This window comes from Oncorhynchus kisutch, linkage group LG19 (assembly GCF_002021735.2).
Source record: "Oncorhynchus kisutch isolate 150728-3 linkage group LG19, Okis_V2, whole genome shotgun sequence".
Lineage (NCBI taxonomy): Eukaryota > Metazoa > Chordata > Actinopteri > Salmoniformes > Salmonidae > Oncorhynchus > Oncorhynchus kisutch.
Genome location: NC_034192.2, coordinates 60,157,197 through 60,184,516, shown reverse-complemented (window position 1 = coordinate 60,184,516; position 27,320 = coordinate 60,157,197). Strand labels below are relative to the sequence as shown.

Here is a 27,320-nt window from a genome sequence, read left to right as displayed (position 1 = left end):
GATTTACAAAAAGTTTTTCTTCAATTGTGTTAGAATAAAATGACCAAATGTTTTTGAACAATCTAGCCCAGTATTTGTGTTATTTATTTGATAGTCTTCTTTGCTGATATATGATCCATATATTTTTATGTACATATTCTTTATCCCTTTACACTTGTGTGTATAAGGTAGTAGTTGTGAAATTGTTAGGTTAGATTATTCGTTGGTTATTACTGCATTGTCCGAACTAGAAGCACAAGCATTTCACTACACTCGCATTAACATCTGCTAACCATGTGTATGTGACAAATACATTTGATTTAAAATAAATGAAACATGTTTTTTAAATAAATGGTGTCATTAATGTTGGAACTGACTACTTGGCTCTAAGTAGTCCGTGTGTACGTAATGTGCACTTGTGTTTTCAGTCATGTCATAGTGAGTATGAGTCATGTCATAGTGAGTATGAGTCATGTCATAGTGAGTATGAGTCATGTCATAGTGAGTATGAGTCATGTCATAGTGAGTATGAGACATGTCATAGTGAGTATGAGACGAGTGGTAAGCGTATAAGTTCAAGCTAAGCAGTTATCACGATGGGTGATTTGTTGTATGAGACAACAGTGGTAACAGGTTTGAATAAATGTGGGTTTTTGATACTTATGTAGGTGTCATAACCTGCCATGAAATAACACTATGTCACAACAGGTGTACTGTAAATAAGTAGGTCATGGGTGTTATGACCATACTATGACAGGTTATGTCAGCTGTTATGACGCTGGATGTCAAGTAAAGTGTTACCACAACAGCTTTTGTAGCTTGCCTCTGGCCTGCTGCCATAGCTGAGGAGGGAGAACACACCGCTTGTTTAGATGGAAGCACAGCCGGTTCTTTCATACTGTTCTAAGAACATGCTGATGTTCCCAGTATGGAACAGTTCCTCGTGTCTGATGGTTCCAGAATGGTACAGTTCCTCGTGTCTGATGCTTCCAGAATGGAACAGTTCCTCGTGTCTGATGTTTCCAGGATGGAACAGTTCCTCGTGTCTGATGGTTCCAGAATGGTACAGTTCCTCGTGTCTGATGGTTCCAGAATGGAACAGTTCCTCGTGTCTGATGTTTCCAGAACGGTACAGTTCCTCATGTCTGATAACAAAGGAGAAGGTGGGCGATGGAGGGTTGGAAAGAAGAAAAAAAACTGAGTGTCTTGACATTGGGTCTGTGTGAGGCCAGTTACGCTTCCTCTAGGGAATCACCATCTGTGACTAGAGATTAGACATGGTGTCAATTACTCGTTCATCTTCCTCAGCCAAGACAGACACTGCCCAGCGAGAGCCGTCTCAGTGCCCAGATCAGGAGGCTTCGGACTTGGCTGGTGACAGCTGTCCTCTCTCCTCTTTGGTGCTTCTGAGCAGCGGGCTCCAGGATGTTTTCATTTTGCAGCTTCCTATTCCTAGCAGGGATGGAACAGCCACTCCCTAATGTCATTTAGTTTGGGGTATCCTATATCTGTCACGTTGGTCAAAACAACAAAGGATCTAAAATCTGCATTTCAAAACAATGTTAGCAACTCTCAATCTCTTAATCCAAAGACTCAATCATGGACACTCTTACTGACAGTTGTGGCTGCTTTGTGTGATGTATTGTTTTCTCTATCTTCTTACCCTTTGTGCTATTGTCCATGCCCAATAATGTTTGTACCATGTTTTGTGCTGCTACCATGTTGTTGTTATGTTTTGTTGCTACCATGCTGTGGTGCCATGTGTTGCTGCTATGTTGTTGTCTTAGGTGTCTCTTTATGTAGTGTTGTGTTGTCTCTCTTTTCGTGATGTGTGTTTTGTCCTATATTTATATTGTATTTTTAATCCCAGGCGTCTGTCCCAGCAGGAGGCCTTTTGGTAGGCCGTCATTGTAAATAAGAATTTGTACATAACTGACTTGCCTAGTTAAATAAAGGTTAAATGAAATAAAACTCTCTCTCTCCTTCCTGTCATGACAAATGCTAATGTTTCCTATTGTACTTCCATTGTAAGATGTTTTTCCGTTGTCAGCCATCATCAATCGAATGTTAATAAATTACTATTGTTGTTTTAAAGGGCTGGACTTAAAGGGGAAAATGTGATAGAAAGCCCCCTTAGAGGACAACGGGGTTGATGTCTTTCAATTCTTCCTCTAAGGTAAATCACAGTGCCACAATGAATCATTGTTGTAGTGAAGGATTCATCTGTTTGAACGATGAGCTCAGATCACAGAATGTGACATCTGAATATGTATTGTATGCATTGATCTACCATCTGCTACACCGATGTCCTTTTGAAAAACACAAAAAAACATGTTGAATTAATAAGGTCTGATCAACATTGTATTGGTTTCATTATGTAGTTACTGTACACTTTATATGAGAGTATTATAAATACTGTTCTGTATGATAACTAGTAACCAAGCCCACATAACAGTTTGATCAATGACTTCACTAAATTTGAGACCTCTTTATATACAGTGGATTCCGTGATATCAAAGTGTTTGTTAAAGATGAGCTTCCAGCGTAAATCAGATATCATTCCCTCAAGGTCTTATGTCTGATGAACAGGGCCAGGTCCAGACTTCTGATGTAAACATCACTAGCAAGGTCAGCAGGAGAGGCTTGCTTACCTACCTCCATGTCATCGTGATGGCCATAGATATGAATGCTGATCCGTCTATTACGAGGCTGTACTGGTGTGTTGACAGTGAAGGGTGACAGTGATTAGATCCCCCCCCCATCCATTTGCTGCCGTCCAAATTAGTTACTCTCTGAATCTATGAAGGACCAATTCTCCAGTCTAGATGGATTGGCATTGGGTTTGTTCTCCAGTCCAGATGGATTGGCATTGGGTTTGTTCTCCAGTCTAGATGGATTGGCATTGGGTTTGTTCTCCAGTCCAGATGGATTGGCATTGGGTTTGTTCTCCAGTCTAGATGGATTGGCATTGGGTTTGTTCTCCAGTCCAGATGGATTGGAATTGGGTTTGTTCTCCAGTACAGATGGATTGGCATTGTGTTTGCTCTCCAGTCCAGATGGATGGATTGGCATTGGGTTTGTTCTCCAGTCCAGATGGATTGGCATTGGGTTTGTTCTCCAGTCTAGATGGATGGATTGGCATTGGGTTTGTTCTCCAGTCCAGATGGATTGGCATTGGGTTTGTTCTCCAGTCTGGATGGATTGGCATTGGGTTTGTTCTCCAGTCCAGATGGATTGGCATTGGGTTTGTTCTCCAGTCTAGATGGATGGATTGGCGTTGGGTTTGTTCTCCAGTCCAGATGGATGGATTGGTGTTGGGTTTGTTCTCCAGTCCAGATGGATTGGCATTGGGTTTGTTCTCCAGTACAGATGGATGGATTGGCATTGGGTTTGTTCTCCAGTCCAGATGGATTGGCATTGGGTTTGTTCTCCAGTCTAGATGGATTGGCATTGGGTTTGTTCTCCAGTCTAGATGGATTGGCATTGGGTTTGTTCTCCAGTCCAGATGGATGGATTGGCATTTGGGTTTGTTCTCCAGTCCAGATGGATTGGCATTGGGTTTGTTCTCCAGTCCAGATGGATGGATTGGCATTGGGTTTGTTCTCCAGTCCAGATGGATTGGCATTGGGTTTGTTCTCCAGTCCAGATGGATGGATTGGCATTGGGTTTGTTCTCCAGTCCAGATGGATGGATTGGCATTGGGTTTGTTCTCCAGTCTAGATGGATTGGCATTGGGTTTGTTCTCCAGTCCAGATGGATTGGCATTGGGTTTGTTCTCCAGTCTAGATGGATTGGCATTGGGTTTGTTCTCCAGTCCAGATGGATTGGCATTGGGTTCGTTCTCCAGTCTGGATAGATTGGCATTGGGTTTGTTCTCCAGTCCAGATGGATTGGCATTGGGTTTGTTCTCCAGTCTGGATGGATTGGCATTGGTTTGGTTCTTTAATTGATTGAGCACCTTTCATTTCAAGGTATTCTCAATTGTTATGTTCTCACTTAGGTAGAAGTCAAAATGCCTGATTTCTCTGCATAAAATATTTGAGGAAACAGTAGAAAGCAGAGACAGCTGTCAATCACAGTACATCAATTGTTTGCTCAAACATGACCCTCCCACCATATGTTACTATTCAATGTCAATTCCAGAACTGGAATTCCAATTCTAAATATCTTCAATGCTTTTTAATTAGAAACATTTGGAATTGGATTTTGGTTTAATTTCTGAATTGACCTCAACCCCGCAACCCACTATTACCCACTGATCACTGATAGTTAGGGTTATGTAATTCTCCCAAGCTTAGCCTCGGATGCCATGCTCTTCACAAGATGAGATTTGGAAGGATAGCTGCGCGGGGCGACCCTCACCCTGATTCTCCATTCTCCCACTAGCTGCTAAACATGATAAAGGTTAGATGTGAGGGAAAAAAACATCCTTTCTTCACTGAATTGAAATATAACTCACAGCCCCCAGCCTCCTCAACCCTTCCAAACACAAATGCTCTGCTTTCAAGATTGAAAATAATTGATTCCAGTAATATGATTGGAAGAAAAACAGAATGACGTTTATACATTCTAAATAGCTTTTGGGGGTTAGATAGATATGAATTTAGTTTATCTTGTGTATACATTTGAATGAATTTAATGTACCAGGTGGTCTATCAATCAGTACATCAGGTGCTGCTGCTCTCTGTTTATCAGATATGCATAGTCACTTTAACTATACATTCATGTACATACTACCTCAATTGGCCCGACCAACCAGTGCTCCCGCACATTGGCTAACCGGGCTATCTGCATTGTGTCCCGCCACCCACCAACCACCAACCCCTCTTTTACGCTACTGCTACTCTCTGTTTATCATATATGCATAATCCCTTTAACCATATCTACATGTACATACTACCTCAATCAGCCTGACTAACCTGTGTCTGTATATAGCCTCGCTACTTTTATAGCCTCTCTACTGTATATAGCCTCTCTACTGTATATAACCTGTCTTTTTACTGTTGTTTTATTTCTTTACTTACCTATTGTTCACCTAATACCTTTTTAAAACTATTGGTTAGAGCCTGTAAGTAAGCATTTCACTGTAAGATCTACTACACCTGTTGTATTCAGCATTTCACTGTAAGGTCTACTGCACCTGTTGTATTCAGCATTTCACTGTAAGGTCTACTACACCTGTTGTATTCAGCATTTCACTGTAAGATCTACTACACCTGTTGTATTCACCATTTCACTGTAAGATCTACTACACCTGTTGTATTCAGCATTTCACTGTTAGGTCTACTACACCTGTTGTATTCAGCATTTCACTGTTAGGTCTACTACACCTGTTGTATTCAGCATTTCACTGTAAGGTCTACTACACCTGTTGTATTCAGCATTTCACTGTAAGGTCTACTACACCTGTTGTATTCAGCATTTCACTGTTAGGTCTACTACACCTGTTGTATTCAGCATTTCACTGTGAGGTCTACTACAACAGTTGTATTCAGAATTTCACTGTAAGGTCTACTACACCTGTTGTATTCAGCATTTCACTGAGGTCTACTACACCTGTTGTATTCAGCATTTCACTGTAAGGTCTACTACACCTGTTTTATTCAGCATTTCACTGTAAGGTCTACTACACCTGTTGTATTCAGCATTTCACTGTAAGATCTACTACACCTGTTTTATTCAGCATTTCACTGTAAGGTCTACACCTGTTGTATTCAGCATTTCACTGTAAGGTCTACTACACCTGTTGTATTCAGCATTTCACTGTAAGATCTACTACACCTGTTGTATTCAGCATTTCACTGTAAGGTCTACACCTGTTGTATTCAGCATTTCACTGTAAGGTCTACACCTGCTGTATTCAGCATTTCAATGTAAGGTCTACCTACACCTGTTGTATTCAGCATTTCACTGTAAGATCTACTACACCTGTTGTATTCAGCATTTCACTGTAAGGTCTACTACACCTGTTGTATTCAGCATTTCACTGTAAGGTCTACTACACCTGTTGTATTCAGCATTTCACTGTAAGATCTACTACACCTGTTGTATTCACCATTTCACTGTAAGATCTACTACACCTGTTGTATTCAGCATTTCACTGTTAGGTCTACTACACCTGTTGTATTCAGCATTTCACTGTTAGGTCTACTACACCTGTTGTATTCAGCATTTCACTGTAAGGTCTACTACACCTGTTGTATTCAGCATTTCACTGTAAGGTCTACTACACCTGTTGTATTCAGCATTTCACTGTTAGGTCTACTACACCTGTTGTATTCAGCATTTCACTGTGAGGTCTACTACAACAGTTGTATTCAGAATTTCACTGTAAGGTCTACTACACCTGTTGTATTCAGCATTTCACTGAGGTCTACTACACCTGTTGTATTCAGCATTTCACTGTAAGGTCTACTACACCTGTTTTATTCAGCATTTCACTGTAAGGTCTACTACACCTGTTGTATTCAGCATTTCACTGTAAGATCTACTACACCTGTTTTATTCAGCATTTCACTGTAAGGTCTACACCTGTTGTATTCAGCATTTCACTGTAAGATCTACTACACCTGTTGTATTCAGCATTTCACTGTAAGGTCTACACCTGTTGTATTCAGCATTTCACTGTAAGATCTACACCTGTTGTATTCAGCATTTCACTGTAAGGTCTACTACACCTGTTGTATTCAGCATTTCACTGTAAGATCTACTACACCTGTTGTATTCAGCATTTCACTGTAAGGTCTACACCTGTTGTATTCAGCATTTCACTGTAAGGTCTACACCTGCTGTATTCAGCATTTCAATGTAAGGTCTACCTACACCTGTTGTATTCAGCATTTCACTGTAAGGTCTACTACACCAGTTGTATTCAGCATTTCACTGTAAGGTCTACCTACACCTGTTGTATTCAGCATTTCACTGTAAGGTCTACTACACCAGTTGTATTCAGCATTTCACTGTAAGGTCTACCTACACCTGTTGTATTCAGCATTTCACTGTAAGGTCTACTACACCTGTTGTATTCAGCATTTCAGAGATGTGCCAGAGATGTCTTTTATTGGATGGTGGATGAGAATTTATGTGTTTTGTACAGAAAAAAAATGGATGTTTTTACTGATTTCTTGTTTGTCTTGAAATTTTCAATGGAGATTCTCCATTGAGCGTCATGCATTTTCAGTCCGGGAGGAGTAGGTCTAATCTGGGGTTGGAAAACCGACCCTATGCTTCTTTAACAGTAGTATTACAGACATGTCAACTTTTCTGTATGTCTTTCCATCAGTCCATTACACCAGTGAAAAGAAAATCTGCTGCCTGCACTATAGTGGGCTATGGATTTTTCAGGGGGTTAAGGGTTATGTCTGGAGGAGGTAGTGACAGTACAGCCAACCTCTCTATACTGTAATCCACTATGGCTGTTTTCCTGCAAGAACATAGGCCTGTTTGATGAAATATGAAGGCCCAAACAAATGACTATGCTAATGCCTTGTATGTATGCTTTTACTATGAGAAATTCATTCATTAAGCCACTTTCAACTGGCCATCATTCAAAGCTGTAAAACACGGAAGATTTATTTTTATTTCAACGCAATACAGACACTAATCCATGTATAGGTTTCTAATTCTGGTTTAGCTAGATGTTAAACTTCACGGCTTCTATTCCGTCACATTACAGGGATTTTCTATTTTAGTTTCACATCGAGGGTATTATGAGTATGATCTTATTTTCATGAGTAACTATTGGAAATTAAAAGGATCTGGCTTGTGGTTTAATTCATCTCCATATTAACATTTCACTATTGCAGCACCTTATCTGACTATCAAATCATTTCTGGGTAACAATTAAGTATCTTACTGTGATTGTTTTCAATCAAAAAGGTAAAAAAAATAAAAAAGCTTCTTAGCAAATAGCAATTTCTCAAGCACTGTCTGGGAGTGGTCTGAGTGGGGAGGGGGAAACTGAAAACAGGCTGTTATTGGCTGAGAGGTTTGGAACTCTCTTATTTGCCGCCTTGATGACATCACCAGGCAGGCCAGAAATCCATCCCACCAAAACAGGCTGAAATTTCAGACAGTCTTTTCAAACTGCTCTAACACTAAAAGGGCATTATCATAATTTTCACAATTTCACAGTATTATTACAACCTCATAGTGTGGAAATATACATCTATATCTTCAATGGAATGTAAGATACTGTAAGAACATGACATTAATACTGTACAAATGTCTCTGAATCTCTCCTTTAAATCTCTTTTCAACTGATAAAGTACTTTTGTCATCCTACATCAGACTCTAAGCAGGGTAGGATAGGTGGCCAGTCAATAGGTAGAAGATACACTATACAGCTTGATAGAAATGAGTAATACACATCTACAGTACATGACAAATAATGTTTGCTCATAATGAGAAGAATCTTCAAAATCATCCAAGAACAATTTTATTTTTATTTTTATCAAATGTTTTATTTGTTATGCATTTTAATTTCCCAAATGTACGATGACTCAGTTCCATTGATGAGACAAGTCTACGGTGTTTTGGTTCCACATAGATTATATGACATGCAGATAAGGAAACAAATATTATAATAACTCATATTTTACATTCTCAAACCCCGACACCCTCAATTTCTTATTATTGACGAAGATCCTCAAACGGACATAATGAACAGTATTTTATTTGCCTTTTTCTAGCATCAGTCACATTGAAGAGTACAGCAACAGTGAGCCACATAGAGAATGTTCTAGAAGAAAGGTTGACACAATGATTGATCCCACAACATTTTCCCTCCATAGGGAACGATCAAAATATATTTTAGTTGCAAATATCAAAACATTGGAATGTATTTAAGGTTTTGCGTTCGTTTACCCTTTCACACTTGTGTTAGTTGTACATTCTTAGCAGATCTTATTACAACAGAATATATGGCTGAAAAGGCACCCTATTCCCTGTACTCGCTCAGAAGAAAAGGTGCTACCTAGAACCTAAAAGGGTTTTACGTCTGTCCCCATAGGAGAACCCTTTGAATAACCTTTTATAGTTCCAGGTAGAGCCCTTTTGGTTCCAGGTAAAACTCTTTAGCGTTCCATGTAGAACCCTTTTCACAGAGGGTTCTACCTGGAACCAAAAAGTGTTCTCCTATGGGGACAGCCGAAGAACCCCTTTGGAACCCTTTTTACTAAGAGTGTAGGGCCCTAATTTTGACCAGGAATAGGGTGCCATAGCACTGCTTTCTCAAGACTGGACTGCATGCCCCACTGCATGGTGGGAGTCTTTCTGTGCACAGTGCTTCGTTTCACACCTCTTTTCGGCAGGACAACAAGCTGGCTAGTTATGAGCTTAAAAAATTGCTTGAAGGTGTTAAGCAACATGACAGAGATGTAACAGCAGTCCAGTCGTCCTAATGAAAGTCCCACGTCAATATCAATAACGTCTACAGTTTGACAGACAATAAAGTTGACCGGAGTGAACTATTTGACAGGTTTAATCTGAAACAGGATGTGTGATCTAATCTTAAACCCTGACCACACTAGAAATCTCCAGATATCATTGCGTGAAAAAAATTCATTTGAAGAAGTCAACATCTCTCTCAGACTAATTATACATTTTATTGTATTATTCTCTTTTACATTTTAATGTATATATCATATAATAATCACTTATTTTAGAAATATCCCCATACCCATGTTGATCGTTTTGACATGAACATGATGTCTGGTAAAACAGTCAATCCGTCTTTGGACAAAGTATACCCATGAAAGTTAAGATGGAGTGTAGGCGTTACATTTAAAGTTTACCATGACAACAGAATAGTTTGTCTCTCCATGACAACAGAAACTGACTTAATAATGCAATATCAGACCTTTGTTAACCTATAAAACCTGATATCATTAGTCTTTTCCTTATCCTGAACCATAGTCCAAAGACTACTGTCAAAGTACAAGTAATATGTTATAATTCTTTCACTTTTCCACCTTTTCAAGTTCACCAGGGCTGGGCTCAATTCCATTTCAGTCAAACAGGAATGTTCTAGTGTAATACCAGAGGACACATATCTACATTATTAAATCACGCTATTTGAGAGATTTATGAGCCTTGTGTTCTTGGCCTTGCTAATAGTATAGGTCCAAAGAACATCAATAAATATTTAATGCAACCAAAATATCTAGTAAACATTACCAGAACAAGTATTGTTTGTGACATATGTACTCATCTACTCTATGTGGAAATGATAATAGCCCTTTGCAAAAATATGTCACAGAGAGAGAGAGAGAGAGAGAGACAGAGGGAGAGAGCGAGAGAGAGAGAGACAGAGGGAGAGGGAGAGAGAGAGAGAGAGAAGACTACTGGCAGTAGTACTTGGCAGTAGTACTGTAGACTACTTTATCACTGACCTCAACCCAGAGTCTCTCAGAGCGTTCACAGTCAGCCCACTGACACCCCTATCAGACCACAGCAAAATCACAGTCTACTTAAACAGAGCAATACTCAATCATGAGGCATCAAAGCCAAAGGAACTGAGTAACATTAAGAAATGCTATAGATGGAAGGAATGCAGTTTGGAAACCTACCAAAAAACAATTAGGCAACAACAAATTCAATCCCTCTTAGACAATTTCCTGGGTAAAACGTTCCACTGTAATAGTGAAGGTGTAAACTTGGCAGTAGAAAATCTTAACAGTATATTTGACCTCTCAGCTAAAAATCTCAAATAGAAAACCGAAGAAAATTAACAATAATGACAAATGGTTTGATGAAGAATGCAAAAATCTAAGAAAGAAATTGAGAAACCTGTCCAACCAAAAACATAGAGACCCGGAAAACCTGAGTCTACGCCTTCACTATGGTGAATCACTAAAACAATACAGAAATACACTACGGAAAAAGAAGGAACAGCATGTCAGAAATCAGCTCAATGCAATTGAAGAATCCATAGACTCTAACCACTTCTGGGAAAATTGGAAAACACTAAACAAACAACAACACGAAGAATTATCTATCCAAAATGGAGATGTATGGGTAAACCACTTCTCCAATCTTTTTGGCTCTATAACAAAGAATAATGAGCAAAAACATATACATGATCAAACACAGATCTTAGAATCAACTATTAAAGACTACCAGAACCCACTGGATTCTCCAATTACATTGAAAGAATTACAGGACAAAATAAAAACCCTCCAACCCAAAAAGGCCTGTGGTGTTGATGGTATCCTCAATGAAATGATCAAATATACAGACAACAAATTCCAATTGGCTATACTAAAACTCTTTAACATCATACTTAGCTCTGGCATCTTCCCCAATATTTGGAACCAAGGACTGATCACCCCAATCCACAAAAGTGGAGACAAATTTGACCCCAATAACTACCGTGGAATATGTGTCAACAGTAACCTTGGGAAAATCCTCTGCATTATTATTAACAGCAGACTCGTACATTTCCTCAATGAAAACAATGTACTGAGCAAATGTCAAATTGGCTTTTTACCAAATTACCGTACAACAGACCATGTATTCACCCTGCACACCCTAATTGACAATCAAACAAACCAAAACAAAGGCAAAGTCTTCTCATGCTTTGTTGATTTCAAAAAAGCCTTCGACTCAATCTGGCATGAGGGTCTGCTATACAAACTGATGGAAAGTGGTGTTGGGGGTAAAACATACGACATTATAAAATCCATGTACACAAACAACAAGTGTGCGGTTAAAATTGGCAAAAAACACACACATTTCTTCACACAGGGTCGTGGGGTTAGACAGGGATGCAGCTTAAGCCCCACCCTCTTCAACATATATATCAACGAATTGGCGAGGGCACTAGAAAAGTCTGCAGCACCCGGCCTCCCCCTGCTAGAATCCGAAGTCAAATGTCTGCTGTTTGCTGATGATCTGGTGCTTCTGTCACCAACCAAGGAGGGCCTACAGCAGCACCTAGATCTTATGCACAGATTCTGTCAGACCTGGGCCCTGACAGTAAATCTCAGTAAGACCAAAATAATGGTGTTCCCAAAAAGGACCAGTCACCAGGACCACAAATACAAATTCCATCTAGACACTATTGCCCTAGAGCACACAAAAAACTATACATACCTTGGCCTAAACATCAGCACCACAGGTAACTTCCACAAAGCTGTGAACGATCTGAGAGACAAGGCAAGAAGGGCATTCTATGCCATCAAAAGAAACATAAATTTCAACATACCAATTAGGATTTGGCTAAAAATACTTGAATCAGTCATAGAGCCCATTGCCCTTTATGGTTGTGAGGTCTGGGGTCCGCTCACCAACCAAGACTTCACAAAATGGGACAAACACCAAATTGAGACTCTGCACGCAGAATTCTGCAAAAATATCCTCCGTGTACAACGTAGAACACCAAATAATGCATGCAGAGCAGAATTAGGCCGATACCCACTAATTATCAAAATCCAGAAAAGAGCTGTTAAATTCTACAACCACCTAAAAGGAAGCGATTCACAAACCTTCCATAACAAAGCCATCACCTACAGAGAGATGAACCTGGAGAAGAGTCCCCTAAGCAAGCTGGTCCTGGGGCTCTGTTCACAAACACAAACACACACTACAGAGCCCCAGGACAGCAGCACAATTAGACCCAACCAAATCATGAGAAAACAAAAAGATAACTACTTAACACATTGGAAAGAATTAACAAAAAAACTGAGCAAACTAGAATGCTATTTGGCCCTACACAGAGAGTACACAGCGGCAGAATACCTGACCACTGTGACTGACCCAAAATTAAGGAAAGCCTTGACTATGTACAGACTCAGTGAGCATAGCCTTGCTATTGAGAAAGGCCGCCATCACAGCAGCAAGATTTGTGACCTGTTGCCACGAGAAAAGGGCAACCAGTGAAGAACAAACACCATTGTAAACACAACCCATATTTATGCTTATTTATTTTATCTTGTGTCCTTTAGCCATTTGTACATTGTTAGAACACTGTATATATATATATATAATATGACATTTGTAATGTCTTTACTGTTTTGAAACTTCTGTATGTGTAATGTTTACTGTTAATTTTTGTTGTTTTTCACTTTATATATTCACTTTGTATGTTGTCTACCTCACTTGCTTTGGCAATGTTAACACATGTTTCCCATGCCAATAAAGCCCTTGAATTGAGAGAGAGAGAGAGAGAGAGAGAGAGAGAGAGAGAGAGAGAGAGAGAGAGAGAGAGAGAGAGAGAGAGAGAGAGAGAGAGAGAGAGAGAGAGAGAGAGAGAGAGAGAGAGAGAGAGAGAGAGAGAGAGAGAGAGAGAGAGAGAGAGAGAGAGAGAGAGAGAGAGAGAGAGAGAGATAGAGAGATAGAGAGATAGATAGATAGATAGATAGATAGATAGATAGATAGATAGATAGATTAGAGGGATAGAGGGAAGACAAAAACCTCAACAGCTTCTTTGACCAAATTGGAAACATATTGTTAAAATGCTCTGTAATAAGGAGAGCAAATCTGTATGGCAACATATCCTGTCTGGACTTTACTTGGGCAGTGGCACACTGTCTCTGTGATGTGTGTTATGTAGTTTGGGATATAGGAGAAATCAATTAGAAACTCACTGCATACATATAAGTGTTGTTGAATATGAAATATATACAGTTGAAGTAGGGAAGTTTACATACACTTAGGTTGGAGTCATTAAAACTTGTTTTTCAACCACTCCACACATTTCTTGTTAACAAACTATGGTTTTGGCAAGTTGGTTAGGACATCTACTTTGTGCATGAAACAAGTAATTTTTTCAACAAATGTTTACAGATTATTTCACTTATAATTCACTGCATCACAATTACAGTGGGTCAGAAGTTTACATACAATAAGTTGACTGTGCCTTTAAACAGCTTGGAAAATTCCCAAAAATTATGTCATGGCTTTAGAAGCTTCTGATAGGCTAATTGACATAATTTGAGTCAATTGGAGGTGTACCTGTGGATATATTTCAAGACCTACCTTCAAACTCAGTGCCTCTGCTTGACGTCATGGGAAAATCAAAAGAAATCAGCCAAGACCCCAGAAAAAAATTGAAGACCTCCACAAGTCTGGTTCATCCTTGGGAGCAATTTCCAAACGCCTGAAGATACCACGTGCATCTTTACAAACAATAGTACGCAAGTATAAACACCATGGGACCACGCAGCCGTCATACCGCTCAGGAAGGAGACACGTTCTGTCTCCTAGAGATGAACGTACTTTGGTGCGAAAAGTGCAAATCAATCCCAGAACAACAGCAAAGGACCTTGTGAAGTTGCTGGAGGAATAGATGGAATTAGATGGTATCATGAGGCAGGAAAATTATGTGGATATATTGAAGCAACATCTCAAGACATCAGTCAGGAAGTTAAAGCTTGGTCGCAAATGTGTCTTCCAAATGGACAATGACCCCAAGCATACTTCCAAAGTTGTGGCAAAATGGCGTAAGGACAGACAAAGTCAAGGTATTGGAGTTACCATCACAAAGCCCTGACCTCAATACCATAGAAAGTTTGTGGGCAGAACTTAAAAAGCGTGTGCGAGCAAGGAGGCCTACAAACCTGATTCAGTTACACCAGCTCTGTCAGGAGGAATGGGCCAAAATTCACCCAACTTATTGTGGGAAGCTTGTGGAAGTTAAACAATTTAAAGGCAATGCTATCAAATACTAATGGAGTATGTAAACTTCTGACCCACTGGGAATGTGATGAAAGAAATAAAAGCTTAAATAAATCATTCTCTCTATGATTATTCTAACATTTCACATTCTTAAAATAAAGTGGTGATCCTAACGGACCTAAAACAAGGATTTTTTTTACTAGGATTAAATGTCAGGAATTGTGAAAAACAGAGTTTAAATGTATTTGGCTAAGGTGTTGAAAACTACCGACTTCAACTGTAATTACATAAAGATAAAGATAGGGTTGAAGCCACCCTTTGTAAAACATGTTTGTCATGAAATAAATCACATCATCACATAAAAGCAGGTCTGGTTGAGCAAGCAAAATTAATAGCAGTAGGATGTTATAGGAGTAGGATGTTATAGGGCCAGGTGTTATAGGGCCAGGTGTTATAGGGCCAGGTTTTATAGGGCCAGGTATTATAGGAGTAGGATGTTATAGGGCCAGGTGTTACAGGGCCAGGTGTTATAGGGCCAGGTTTTATAGGAGTAGGGTGATATAGGGCCAGGTATTATAGCAGTATGATGTTATAGGGCCAGGTGTTATAGGGCCAGGTATTATAGCAGTATGATGTTATAGGAGTAGGATGTTATAGGGCCAGGTGTTATTGGGCCAGGTATTATAGCAGTATGATGTTATAGGAGTAGGATGTTATAGCGCCAGGTGTTATAGGGCCAGGTGTTATAGCGCCAGGTGTTATATGACCAGGTATTATAGGAGTAGGATGTTATAGGGCCAGGTGTTATAGCAGTAAGATGTTATAGGAGTAGGGTGTTATAGGGCCAGGTGTTATAGGAGTAGGATGTTATAGGAGTATGGTGTGATAGGGCCAGGTGTTATAAGGCCAGGTATTATAGGGCCAGGTGTTATAGGAGTAAGATGTTATAGGAGTAGGGTGTTATAGGGCCAGGTGTTATAGGGCCAGGTGTTATAGGAGTAGGGTGTTATAGGGCCAGGTATTATAGGAGTAGGATGTTCTAGGGCCACGTGTTACAGGGCCAGGTGTTATAGGAGTGGGGTGTTATAGGGCCAGGTATTATAGGAGTAGGGTGTTATAGGAGTAGGTGTTATAGGAGTAGGATGTTCTAGGGCCACGTGTTACAGGAATACATTTTACAGCATTAGATATAAATTTATGGACTGAGTTCGAAAATTATTTTTTAAATCTTTGGACATTTTTTAGGAGCTGAATGAAAGTACATGATGGAGACACAGACACATGTTCTAATACGACATATAATTCAGATATATCGGATGTATCGATATAATTCAGTCTATTTGTCATCAACAAACTGTATGTGGTCGACACAGGCCATCCACAGAGCTGAGAATCTACAACAACCCAAACTTCTGGATTTAGTAAACAGAGTCTGCTGCCGGGAGACTACTGGCCATAGGCCATCTTTTGTATTGTAGTATTTGGTGTAATTTCCCTCCTATGTCCCTTTAGTTTTGTATGCTGGAGATGTGAAAGGAATGTGTTAAGTTAATTTTTTTTTGCGGGCATATGGCACAACTATTACAGTCTAGTTAGAGTTTGTGCACATAAGATTCAGAGACACTTATAAACAGGGTCTATATGAATCAACAACATGGTGTCACGTCACAATAGAAAGACACACACATAGTATAAACACACAGTACAAGTAGTAGTACACAGACATCATTACAATGGCTTCATCATATTTCTCCTTGTCTTTTCTTTGCGTATACACTTGTATACATGTTAGGATACAGTTGGTGAGAAGGGTTTAGACACATAGGTAGATAGCTTAACAAAATTATGTTTTTTCTTTACAGAAAACAAACGTCATCATTTTTTTTTGCAGTTGAAACAATATGGCTTTACCTAGTGAAAACCCTATCAGACTTCTTTTTAAAGTTAAGAATAATTTACTCATAACCTATGATTATTGAAATGTTTTTGTTCATTTTTTGGAATATATCAATCTTCAATGTCATGTAGCCATGTACGTTATTAGAAAGATATGAGAATTTCTTACAATAAAACTTCACAGGATTTGGTCTTTGGAAAGTGAAACTGTATGTTGCCAGCCTATTCCTACTGCTATCAACAAGACCAAATCTGGACCACTTCCTTAGTTCTGGACCACTTCCTTAGTTCTGGACCACTTCCTTAGTTCTGGACCACTTCCTTACTTCTGGACCACTTCCTTAGTTCTGGACCACTTCCTTAGTTCTGGACCACTTCCTTAGTTCTGGACAGTTTCCTTATTTACTAGTGACGAAAGAAATTATCGTTTTTTCCCCCAGTATCTTTGGATTTGATATTAATGAATTCAAACAGTGATTAGTTAAGCATGTACTTTGTGTAAAACAGACATGTGGTATGGGAGGTGAGTAGTGAAATAATGACATAGGCAGTATTGGCTTCCTTCAATGTAATGCAGTTCTGATTATTTCCTTGTCTTTGGCATTAACCACCAACTGCTAAATATGATGTTGACTAAATCATTTTTATAGAACTGTGCCTGTTTTTCTTCTTCTCTACCCTGAATATGAATCGTGTGTACAGTATTCTATGGATAATCTGAGTGTATGATGTTGAATATGAATCGTGTGTATTCTATGGATAATCTGAGTGTATAATGTTGAATATGAATCGTGTGTATTCTCTGGATAATCTGAGTGTATGATGTTGAATATGAATCGTGTGTAATCTCTGGATAATCTGAGTGTATGATGTTGAATATGAATCGTGTGTAATCTCTGGATAATCTGAGTGTATGATGTTGAATATGAATCGTGTGTACAGTATTCTATGGATAATCTGAGTGTATGATGTTGGATATGAATCGTGTGTACAGTATTCTCTGGATAATCTGAGTGTATGATGTTGAATATGAATCATGTGTACAGTATTCTATGGATAATCTGAGTGCATAATGTTGAATATGAATCGTGTGTATTCTATGGATAATCTGAGTGTATAATGTTGAATATGAATCGTGTGTACAGTATTCTCTGGATAATCTGAGTGCATAATGTTGAATATGAATCGTGTGTATTCTATGGATAATCTGAGTGTATAATGTTGAATATGAATCGTGTGTACAGTATTCTATGGATAATCTGAGTGTATGATGTTGAATATGAATCGTGTGTACAGTATTCTATGGATAATCTGAGTGTATAATGTTTAATATGAATCGTGTGGACAGTATTCTATGGATAATCTGAGTGTATAATGTTGAATATGAATCGTGTGGACAGTATTCTATGGATAATCTGAGTGTATAATGTTGAATATGAATCGTGTGTACAGTATTCTATGGATAATCTGAGTGTATAATGTTGAATATGAATCGTGTGTAATCTCTGGATAATCTGAGAGTATAATTTTGATGCAGTGATCTTTGTTTATAATGCAACAGTAAGTAAAGATGGTTTCTCCCACAAAAATGCAGTCTTGTCTGTCAGGCTGATAATTAGAGATGTTTTATATTAGTCAGGTTTTTAAAGGGAAATCAAATAGTCCAGATTACCTTAGTGTTTCATATCATAAGAAGGTATGGGACCAGATCTATACATAGAGCCAGACTAACATTAAATACATACGTCAATAATGTGGCCGGTTTACTTCCTTTTAAGACAAACACCACATTATAAAGTTAAATTACGTCGTCTAATGACTTCAACGAGACCCTCATTAACAGTTCCCCTGTTGGAGGAAGTCCTATGGAGGGCACAGTCTAAACTAACTAAACTGCTGATCTCAAAAAGACCCAGAATAGAATATCCCCTTCCCATACAGTTGCAGTAGCTCACTTATTATAAAAATAGAAAAAGCCAGTGAATTTTTAAAAAAGCGCTCCATCTTCAGATACGTGTTGTCAGTGCTTTTCAACCACATGAGCAGGAAATGCTCATTGAAGTGTCCATTGGTACGGTGGATTGAACCCTGCTCTCTAATGCATGGCTGGACAGAAACTCCTTACCCCAGTTAATACCAATGGCCAACCAATCCAAATGCATCTACCTGGTGCGGTGGATCGATCTACCAATGTTGGAATGTTAGATAAGTGGATAATTGTTTTTTATATATACACTTAGTCGGTGGTTGAGAGACCGACCAAAAGCTGTGGGGCGGTATATAACCACATTGTGTCTAGTCTAGAAAACAACAAATATTTCTGTAAAGGCAGTGAATAGCCACCTCACACAGTTTGGCAAGAACCCTTCCAGCCCTCCTACCCCCCTCCTCCAGTCCCAGATCTCCCCTCCTCTCCTCTCCCCCAGTCCCAGATCTCCCCTCCCCTCCCCCTGTCCCAGATCTCCCCTCCCCTCCCTCAGTCCCAGATCTCCCCTCCCCTCCCTCAGTCCCAGATCTTCCCTCCCCTCCCCCAGTCCCAGATCTCCCCTCCCCCAGTCCCAGATCTTCCCTCCCCTCCCCCTGTCCCAGATCTCCCCTCCCCCAGTCCCAGATCTCCCTTCCCCTCCCTCAGTCCCAGATCTCCCCTCCCCTCCCCTAGTCCCAGATCTTCCCTCCCCTCCCCCTGTCCCAGATCTCCCCTCCCCTCCCCTGTCCCAGATCTCCCCTCCCCTCCCCCAGTCCCAGATCTCCCCTCCCCTCCCCTAGTCCCAGATCTTCCCTCCCCTCCCCCTGTCCCAGATCTCCCCTCCCTCAGTCCCAGATCTTCCCTCCCCTCCCCCAGTGCCAGATCTCCCCTCCCCTCCCCCAGTCCCAGATCTCCCCTCCCCTCCCCCAGTCCCAGATCTCCCCTCCCCTCCCCTAGTCCCAGATCTTCCCTCCCCTCCCCCTGTCCCAGATCTCCCCTCCCCTCCCCTGTCCCAGATCTCCCCTCCCCCAGTCCCAGATCTCCCCTCCCCTCCCCTCCCCTAGTCCCAGATCTTCCCTCCCCTCCCCCTGTCCCAGATCTCCCCTCCCCTCCCCTGTCCCAGATCTCCCCTCCCCTCCCCCAGTCCCAGATCTCCCCTCCCCTCCCCTAGTCCCAGATCTTCCCTCCCCTCCCTCAGTCCCAGATCTTCCCTCCCCTCCCCCAGTGCCAGATCTCCCCTCCCCTCCCCCAGTCCCAGATCTCCCCTCCCCTCCCCCAGTCCCAGATCTCCCCTCGCTCAGTCCCAGATCTCCCCTCCCCTCCCTCAGTCCCAGATCTCCCCTCCCCTCCCCTAGTCCCAGATCTCCCCTCCCCTCCCCCAGTCCCAGATCTCCCCTCCCCCTCCCCTGGCTGGACCGAACCATGTGTTGTTGTTGTTGTTGTTGATGAGTTCATTACTTCTTGAACATGTCCTGCAGACGTCCAGGGAGGAACTTGAGGACGGTGTCCAGAATGCTCTCCTCATCCTCGTCGTCCTCGTCTCCGCACCCGGCTGGGATGGCCTTCTTGGCGCGTGTCAGAGACCCCTCACAGGCCTGCTCCATGGCTGCCTTCTCTTCCGCCTCCTTCTCCTCCTTCTTCTTCAGTCCATACTGCGTGGATGAAGGGCAGAGAGTTAACACTATGCAGTATATACTGTATGAGGATGTCACTTTCGAAGAAGTAACGCCCCCCCACCCCCCTGTTGAGGTCATATGGTGTTCCACAAGGTTTGATTCTTGGACCTATATTGTCTTCAGAAAGTATTCGCACACTGACTTTTTCCACATTTTGTTGTGTTACAAAGTGGAATTAAAACGTGTTTAAATTGATGTTTTTTTTGTCACCTGCCTACACACCGTACCCCATAATGTCAAAGTGGGATTAAAACGTGTTAAATTGACATGTTTTTTTTGTCACCTGCCTACACACCATACCCCATAATGTCAAAGTGGGATTAAAACGTGTTAAATTGACATGTTTTTTTTGTCACCTGCCTACACACCGTACCCCATAATGTCAAAGTGGGATTAAAACGTGTTAAATTGACATGTTTTTTTTGTCACCTGCCTACACACCGTACCCCATAATGTCAAAGTGGGATTAAAACGTGTTAAATTGACATGTTTTTTTTGTCACCTGCCTACACACCATACCCCATAATGTCAAAGTGGAATTATGTTTTAAGATGTTTGTTTTTTTTACAAATTAAAAAATGAATAAGTATTCAACACCTTTGTTATGGCAAACCTAAATAAGTTCAGGAGTAGACATTTATTTAACAAGTCACATAATAAGTTGTATGGACTCGACAAAACCTATTCCCCCTCAGGAGACTGAAAAGATTTGGCATGGGTCCTCAGATCCTTAAAAAGTTATACAGCTGCACCATCGATTGCATCACTGCCTGGTATGGCAACTGCTCGGACTCCGAAAGCAAGGCACTACAGAGGGTAGTGCATACGACCCAGTACATCACTGGGCCAAGCTTCCTGCCATCTAGGACCTCTATGCCAGGAGGTGTCAGAAGAAGGCCCTAAAAATTGTCAAAGAATCCAGCCACCTTAGTCATGAAATGTTCTCCCTACTACCGCATGGCAAGCGGTACTGGAGCGCCAAGTCTAGGTCCAAGAGGGTTCTAAACAGCTTCTACCCCCGAGCCATTAGACTTCTGAACAGCTAATCAAATGGCAACGAAGACTATTTGCACCCCCCCCCTTATGCTGCTGCTACTCTCTGTTAATTATCTATGCATAGTCACTTTAATAATTCAACCTACATGTACATATTACCTCAATTACCTTGACTAACCGGTGCCCCCAGCACATTGACTCTGTACCGGTGCCCCCCTGTATATAGTCTCACTATTGTTATTTTCTGCTGCTCTTTAATTACTTGTTATTCTTATCTCTTACTTTTTTTTACTTCTCTTTTTTTCTTCTTAAAACTGCATTGTTGGTTAAGGGCTTGTAAGTCAGCATTTCACTCTGAGGTCTAACCTGTTGTATTCAGCATTTCACTGTGAAGTCTACACCAGTTGTATTCAGCATTTCACTGTAAGGTCTACTACACCTGTTGTATTCAGCATTTCACTGTAAGGTCTACTACACCTGTTGTATTCAGCATTTCACTGTGAGGTCTACTACACCTGTTGTATTCAGCATTTCACTGTAAGGTCTACTACACCTGTTGTATTCAGCATTTCACTGTAAGGTCTACTACACCAGTTGTATTCAGCATTTCACTGTAAGGTCTACTACACCTGTTGTATTCAGCATTTCACTGTAAGGTCTACTACACCTGTTGTATTCAGCATTTCACTGTAAGGTCTACTACACCTGTTGTATTCAGCATTTCACTGTAAGGTCTACTACACCTGTTGTATTCATCATTTCACTGTGAGGTCTACTACACCTGTTGTATTCATCATTTCACTGTGAGGTCTACTACACCTGTTGTATTCAGCATTTCACTGTAAGGTCTACTACACCTGTTGTATTCATCATTTCACTGTGAGGTCTACTACACCTGTTGTATTCAGCATTTCACTGTAAGGTCTACTACACCTGTTGTATTCAGCATTTCACTGTGAGGTCTACTACACCTGTTGTATTCATCATTTCACTGTGAGGTCTAACCTGTTGTATTCAGCATTTCACTGTAGGGTCTACTACACCTGTTGTATTCAGCATTTCACTGTAAGGTCTACTACACCTGTTGTATTCAGCATTTCACTGTGAGGTCTAACCTGTTGTATTCAGCATTTCACTGTAAGGTCTACACCTGTTGTATTCAGCATTTCACTGTAAGGTCTACTACACCTGTTGTATTCAGCATTTCACTGTAAGGTCTACTACACCTGTTGTATTCAGCATTTCACTGTAAGGTCTACTACACCTGTTGTATTCAGCATTTCACTGTAAGGTCTACTACACCTGTTGTATTCAGCATTTCACTGTAAGGTCTACTACACCTGTTGTATTCAGCATTTCACTCTGAGGTCTACTACACCTGTTGTATTCAGCATTTCACTGTGAGGTCTACTACACCTGTTGTATTCATCATTTCACTGTAAGGTCTACTACACCTGTTGTATTCAGCATTTCACTGTGAGGTCTAACCTGTTGTATTCAGAATTTCACTGTGAGGTCTAACCTGTTGTATTCAGAATTTCACTGTAAGGTCTACTACACCTGTTGTATTCAGCATTTCACTGTGAGGTCTAACCTGTTGTATTCAGCATTTCACTGTAAGGTCTACACCTGTTGTATTCAGCATTTCACTGTAAGGTCTACTACACCTGTTGTATTCAGCATTTCACTGTAAGGTCTACTACACCTGTTGTATTCAGCATTTCACTGTAAGGTCTACTACACCTTTTGTATTCAGCTTTTCACTGTATGGTCAACTACACCTGTTGTATTCAGCATTTCACTGTAAGGTCTACTACACCTGTTGTATTCAGCATTTCACTGTATGTCTACTACACCTGTTGTATTCAGCATTTCACTGTAAGGTCTACTACACCTGTTGTATTCAGCATTTCACTGTAAGGTCTACTACACCTGTTGTATTCAGCATTTCACTGTAAGGTCTAACCTGTTGTATTCAGCATTTCACTGTAAGGTCTAACCTGTTGTATTCAGCATTTCACTGTAAGGTCTAACCTGTTGTATTCAGCATTTCACTGTAAGGTCTAACCTGTTGTATTCAGCATTTCACTGTGAGGTCTAACCTGTTGTATTCAGCATTTCACTGTAAGCTCTACACCTGTTGTATTCGGCGCATGTGACAAATATAGTTTGATTTGATTTGACTCACTCTATGTGCAATAATAATGTTTACCATGATTTTTGAATGACTACCTCATCTCTGCACCCCACACACAAAATGATCTGTAAGGTCTCTCAGTTGAGCAGTGAATTTCAGACACAGATTCAACAACAAAGACCAGGGAGGTTTTCTAATGCCTCACAAAGAAGGGCACGTATTGGTAGATGGGTAAAAATAAGAATTCTAACATTGAATATCCCTTTGACCATAGTGAAGTTATTAATTACACTTTGGATGGTGTACCAATACACATAGTCAGTACAAAGATACAGGTGTCCTTCCTAACTCAGTTGCCAGAGAGGAAGGAAACCACTCAGGGATTTCACCATGAGGAGAATGGCAACTTTAAAACAGTTGCAGAGTTTAATGGCTGTGATAGGAGAAAACTGAGGATGGATCAACAACATTGTAGTTGCTCCACAATAACAAATCTAAATGACTGTGAAAAGAAGGAAGCCTGTATAGAATAACAATTTTCCAAAACATGCTTCCTGTTTGCAACAAGGCACTAAAGTAATACTGCAAGAAATGTGGCAAAGTAATTAACTTTTTGTCCCGAATTCAAAGTTTTTAGTTTGATAAAACACAATACTGAATCATGTATAGTGGTGGCTGCATCATGTTATGGGTATGATTGTAATCATTAAGGACTGGGGAGTTTTCAAGGATAAAATAAAATATGGAATGGATCTAAGCACAGGTAAAATCCTAGAGTAAAACCTGGTTCAGTCTGCTTTCTACTAGACACTGGGAGATGAACTCACCTTTCAGCAGGACAATAACATAAAACACAAGGCCAAATCTACACTAGAGTTGCTTACCAAGTGGTCAATGAATGTTCCTGAATGGTTGAGTTACAGTTTTGACTTAAATCTACTTGAAAATCTATGGCAAGACCTGAAAATAGTTGTCTAGCAATGATTAACAACAAATTTGACAGAGCTTGAAGAATTTTGAAAATAATAAATGGGCAAATACTGTACAGTCCAGGTGTTGAAAGCTCTTAGAGACTCACCCAGGCAGTCTCACCACTGTAATAGTTGCCAAAGATGATTCTAACATGTACTGACTCAGGGGTGTGAATACTTATGGAAATGAGATATTACTGGATTTAATTTCCAATACATTTGCAAACATTTCTAAAAACCTGTTTTCACGTTGTCCTTATGAAGTATTGGGTGTAGATGAATTAGAACAAAATCTATTTAATCCATTTTCAATTCAGGCTGTAACACAACAACATGTGGAATAAGTCAAAGGGGTGTGAATACTTTCTGAAGGCTCTGTACATTATTTCTAATTGACATTAAAGGGGCAATCTAGGGTTAAAAGAACAACAACACATTTTTAGGTGCAGTGTACAGGTGAAAGTTGGGGGCTGGAGAAATGTTGGAGTTGGGGCTGGAGTTTTTTTTAAAGGGGGGCGGGCTACCTTGAATGTAAAATAGTTTCAGACTAGTTTGTGGACTGCTGCAGTGCTCACCTTGTCCCTGATGGACTGTCGTACTACTTCTCTTTCTGCCTCCATTTTCCGGTGCTTATCCTTCCTCTCCTCTTCCTGTTGTCTCAGTGCCTCCTGTCTCTCCTCCTCTTCCTCCTTCTTCTTCTTCGCGACCTCTGGATCCTTCTCCTCCTCTCCTCCTAACATTTTCCCCATGTCTTTAGTGGCCCCTTGAGGAAACAGTCACACACACAGAGCCAGAAGTCATTCAATGAAAATACTGTAGACAGGTGTGTGCCCTTTCCAAATCATGTCCAATCAATTGAATTTACCACAGGTGGACTCCAATCAAGTTGTAGAAACAGGATGCACCTGAGCTCAATTTCGAGTCTCATAGCAAAGGGTCTGAACACGTATGTAAAAAAAAGGTATATGTGTTTTTAATTTTTTTAACATTTGCAGAAATGTGTAAAAACTGTGTGTAGATCGATGAGGAAAAAAATAATTGAATACATTTTATAATACGGCTGTAACGTAACAAAACGTAGAAAAGGGGGCGGGGTCTTGAATACTTTCCAAATGCCCTTTATATGATCATCAGGGGCGGCAGGGTAGCCTAGTGGTTAGAGTGTAGAGGCGGCAGGGTAGCCTAGTGGTTAGAGTGTGGAGGCGGCAGGGTAGCCTAGTGGTTAGGGTGTAGAGGTGGCAGGGTAGCCTAGTGGTTAGAGTGTAGAGGCGGCAGGGTAGCCTAGTGGTTAGAGTGTAGAGGCGGCAGGGTAGCCTAGTGGTTAGAGTGTAGAGGCGGCAGGGAAGCCTAGTGGTTAGAGTGTAGAGGCGGCAGGGAAGCCTAGTGGTTAGAGTGTAGAGGCGGCAGGGTAGCCTAGTGGTTAGAGTGTAGAGGTGGCAGGGTAGCCTAGTGGTTAGAGTGTAGAGGCGGCAGGGAAGCCTAGTGGTTAGAGTGTAGAGGCGGCAGGGTAGCCTAGTGGTTAGAGTGTAGAGGCGGCAGGGTAGCCTAGTGGTTAGAGTGTGGAGGCGGCAGGGTAGCCTAGTGGTTAGAGTGTAGAGGCGGCAGGGTAGCCTAGTGGTTAGAGTGTAGAGGCGGCAGGGTAGCCTAGTGGTTAGAGTGTAGAGGCGGCAGGGTAGCCTAGTGGTTAGAGTGTAGAGGCGGCAGGGTAGCCTAGTGGTTAGAGTGTAGAGGCGGCAGGGTAGCCTAGTGGTTAGAGTGTAGACGTGGCAGGGTAGCCTAGTGGTTAGAGAGTAGAGGCGGCAGGGTAGCCTAGTGGTTAGAGTGTAGAGGCGGCAGGGTAGCCTAGTGGTTAGAGTGTAGAGGCGGCAGGGTAGCCTAGTGGTTAGAGTGTAGAGGCGGCAGGGTAGCCTAGTGGTTAGAGTGTAGAGGCGGCAGGGTAGCCTAGTGGTTAGAGTGTAGAGGCGGCAGGGTAGCCTAGTGGTTAGAGTGTAGAGGCGGCAGGGTAGCCTAGTGGTTAGAGTGTAGAGGCGGCAGGGTAGCCTAGTGGTTAGAGTGTAGAGGCGGCAGGGTAGCCTAGTGGTTAGAGTGTAGAGGCGGCAGGGTAGCCTAGTGGTTAGAGTGTAGTGGCGGCAGGGTAGCTTAGTGGTTAGAGTGTAGAGGCGGCAGGGTAGCCTAGTGGTTAGAGTGTAGAGGTGGCAGGGTAGCCTAGTGGTTAGAGTGTAGAGGCGGCAGGGTAGCCTAGTGGTTAGAGTGTAGAGGCGGCAGGGTAGCCTAGTGGTTAAAGTGTAGAGGCTGCAGGGTAGCCTAGTGGTTAGAGTGTAGAGGCGGCAGGGTAGCCTAGTGGTTAGAGTGTAGAGGTGGCAGGGTAGCCTAGTGGTTAGAGTGTAGAGGCGGCAGGGTAGCCTAGTGGTTAGAGTGAAGAGGGGGCAGGTAGCCTAGTGGTTAGATTGTAGAGGCGGCAGGGTAGCCTAGTGGTTAGAGTGAAGAGGGGGCAGGTAGCCTAGTGGTTAGAGTGTAGAGGCGGCAGGGTAGCCTAGTGGTTAGAGTGTAGAGGCGGCAGGGTAGCCTAGTGGTTAGAGTGTAGAGGCGGCAGGGTAGCCTAGTGGTTAGAGTGTAGAGGCGGCAGGGTAGCCTAGTGGTTAGAGTGTAGAGGCGGCAGGGTAGCCTAGTGGTTAGAGTGTAGAGGCGGCAGGGTAGCCTAGTGGTTAGAGTGTAGAGGCGGCAGGGTAGCCTAGTGGTTAGAGTGTAGAGGCGGCAGGGTAGCCTAGTGGTTAGAGTGTAGAGGCGGCAGGGTAGCCTAGTGGTTAGAGTGTAGAGGCGGCAGGGTAGCCTAGTGGTTAAAGTGTAGAGGCTGCAGGGTAGCCTAGTGGTTAGAGTGTAGAGGCGGCAGGGTAGCCTAGTGGTTAGAGTGAAGAGGGGGCAGGTAGCCTAGTGGTTAGAGTGTAGAGGCGGCAGGGTAGCCTAGTGGTTAGAGTGAAGAGGGGGCAGGTAGCCTAGTGGTTAGATTGTAGAGGCGGCAGGGTAGCCTAGTGGTTAGAGCGTTGGACTAGTAACCGGAAGGTTGCAAGTTCAAACCCCCCGAG

The 27,320-nt window shown here is 41.6% G+C and overlaps 1 protein-coding gene across 1 annotated transcript in view; it reads right to left on the bottom strand.

Moving 5' to 3' along the window:
* Positions 1 to 19,834: 19,834 nt before the first annotated feature.
* The window catches only part of LOC109865032 (complexin-2-like), a 22,981-nt gene continuing 15,495 nt past the window's right edge, over positions 19,835 to 27,320 (bottom strand). The window contains exons 3-4 of the mRNA XM_031798448.1: positions 24,813 to 25,000; positions 19,835 to 20,109 (exon numbers count right to left, since the gene is read on the bottom strand). Of these exons, the coding sequence (XP_031654308.1) occupies positions 19,912 to 20,109; positions 24,813 to 25,000 (386 nt within the window). The 3' untranslated portion in view covers positions 19,835 to 19,911. The remainder of the gene's footprint in view (positions 20,110 to 24,812; positions 25,001 to 27,320) is intronic.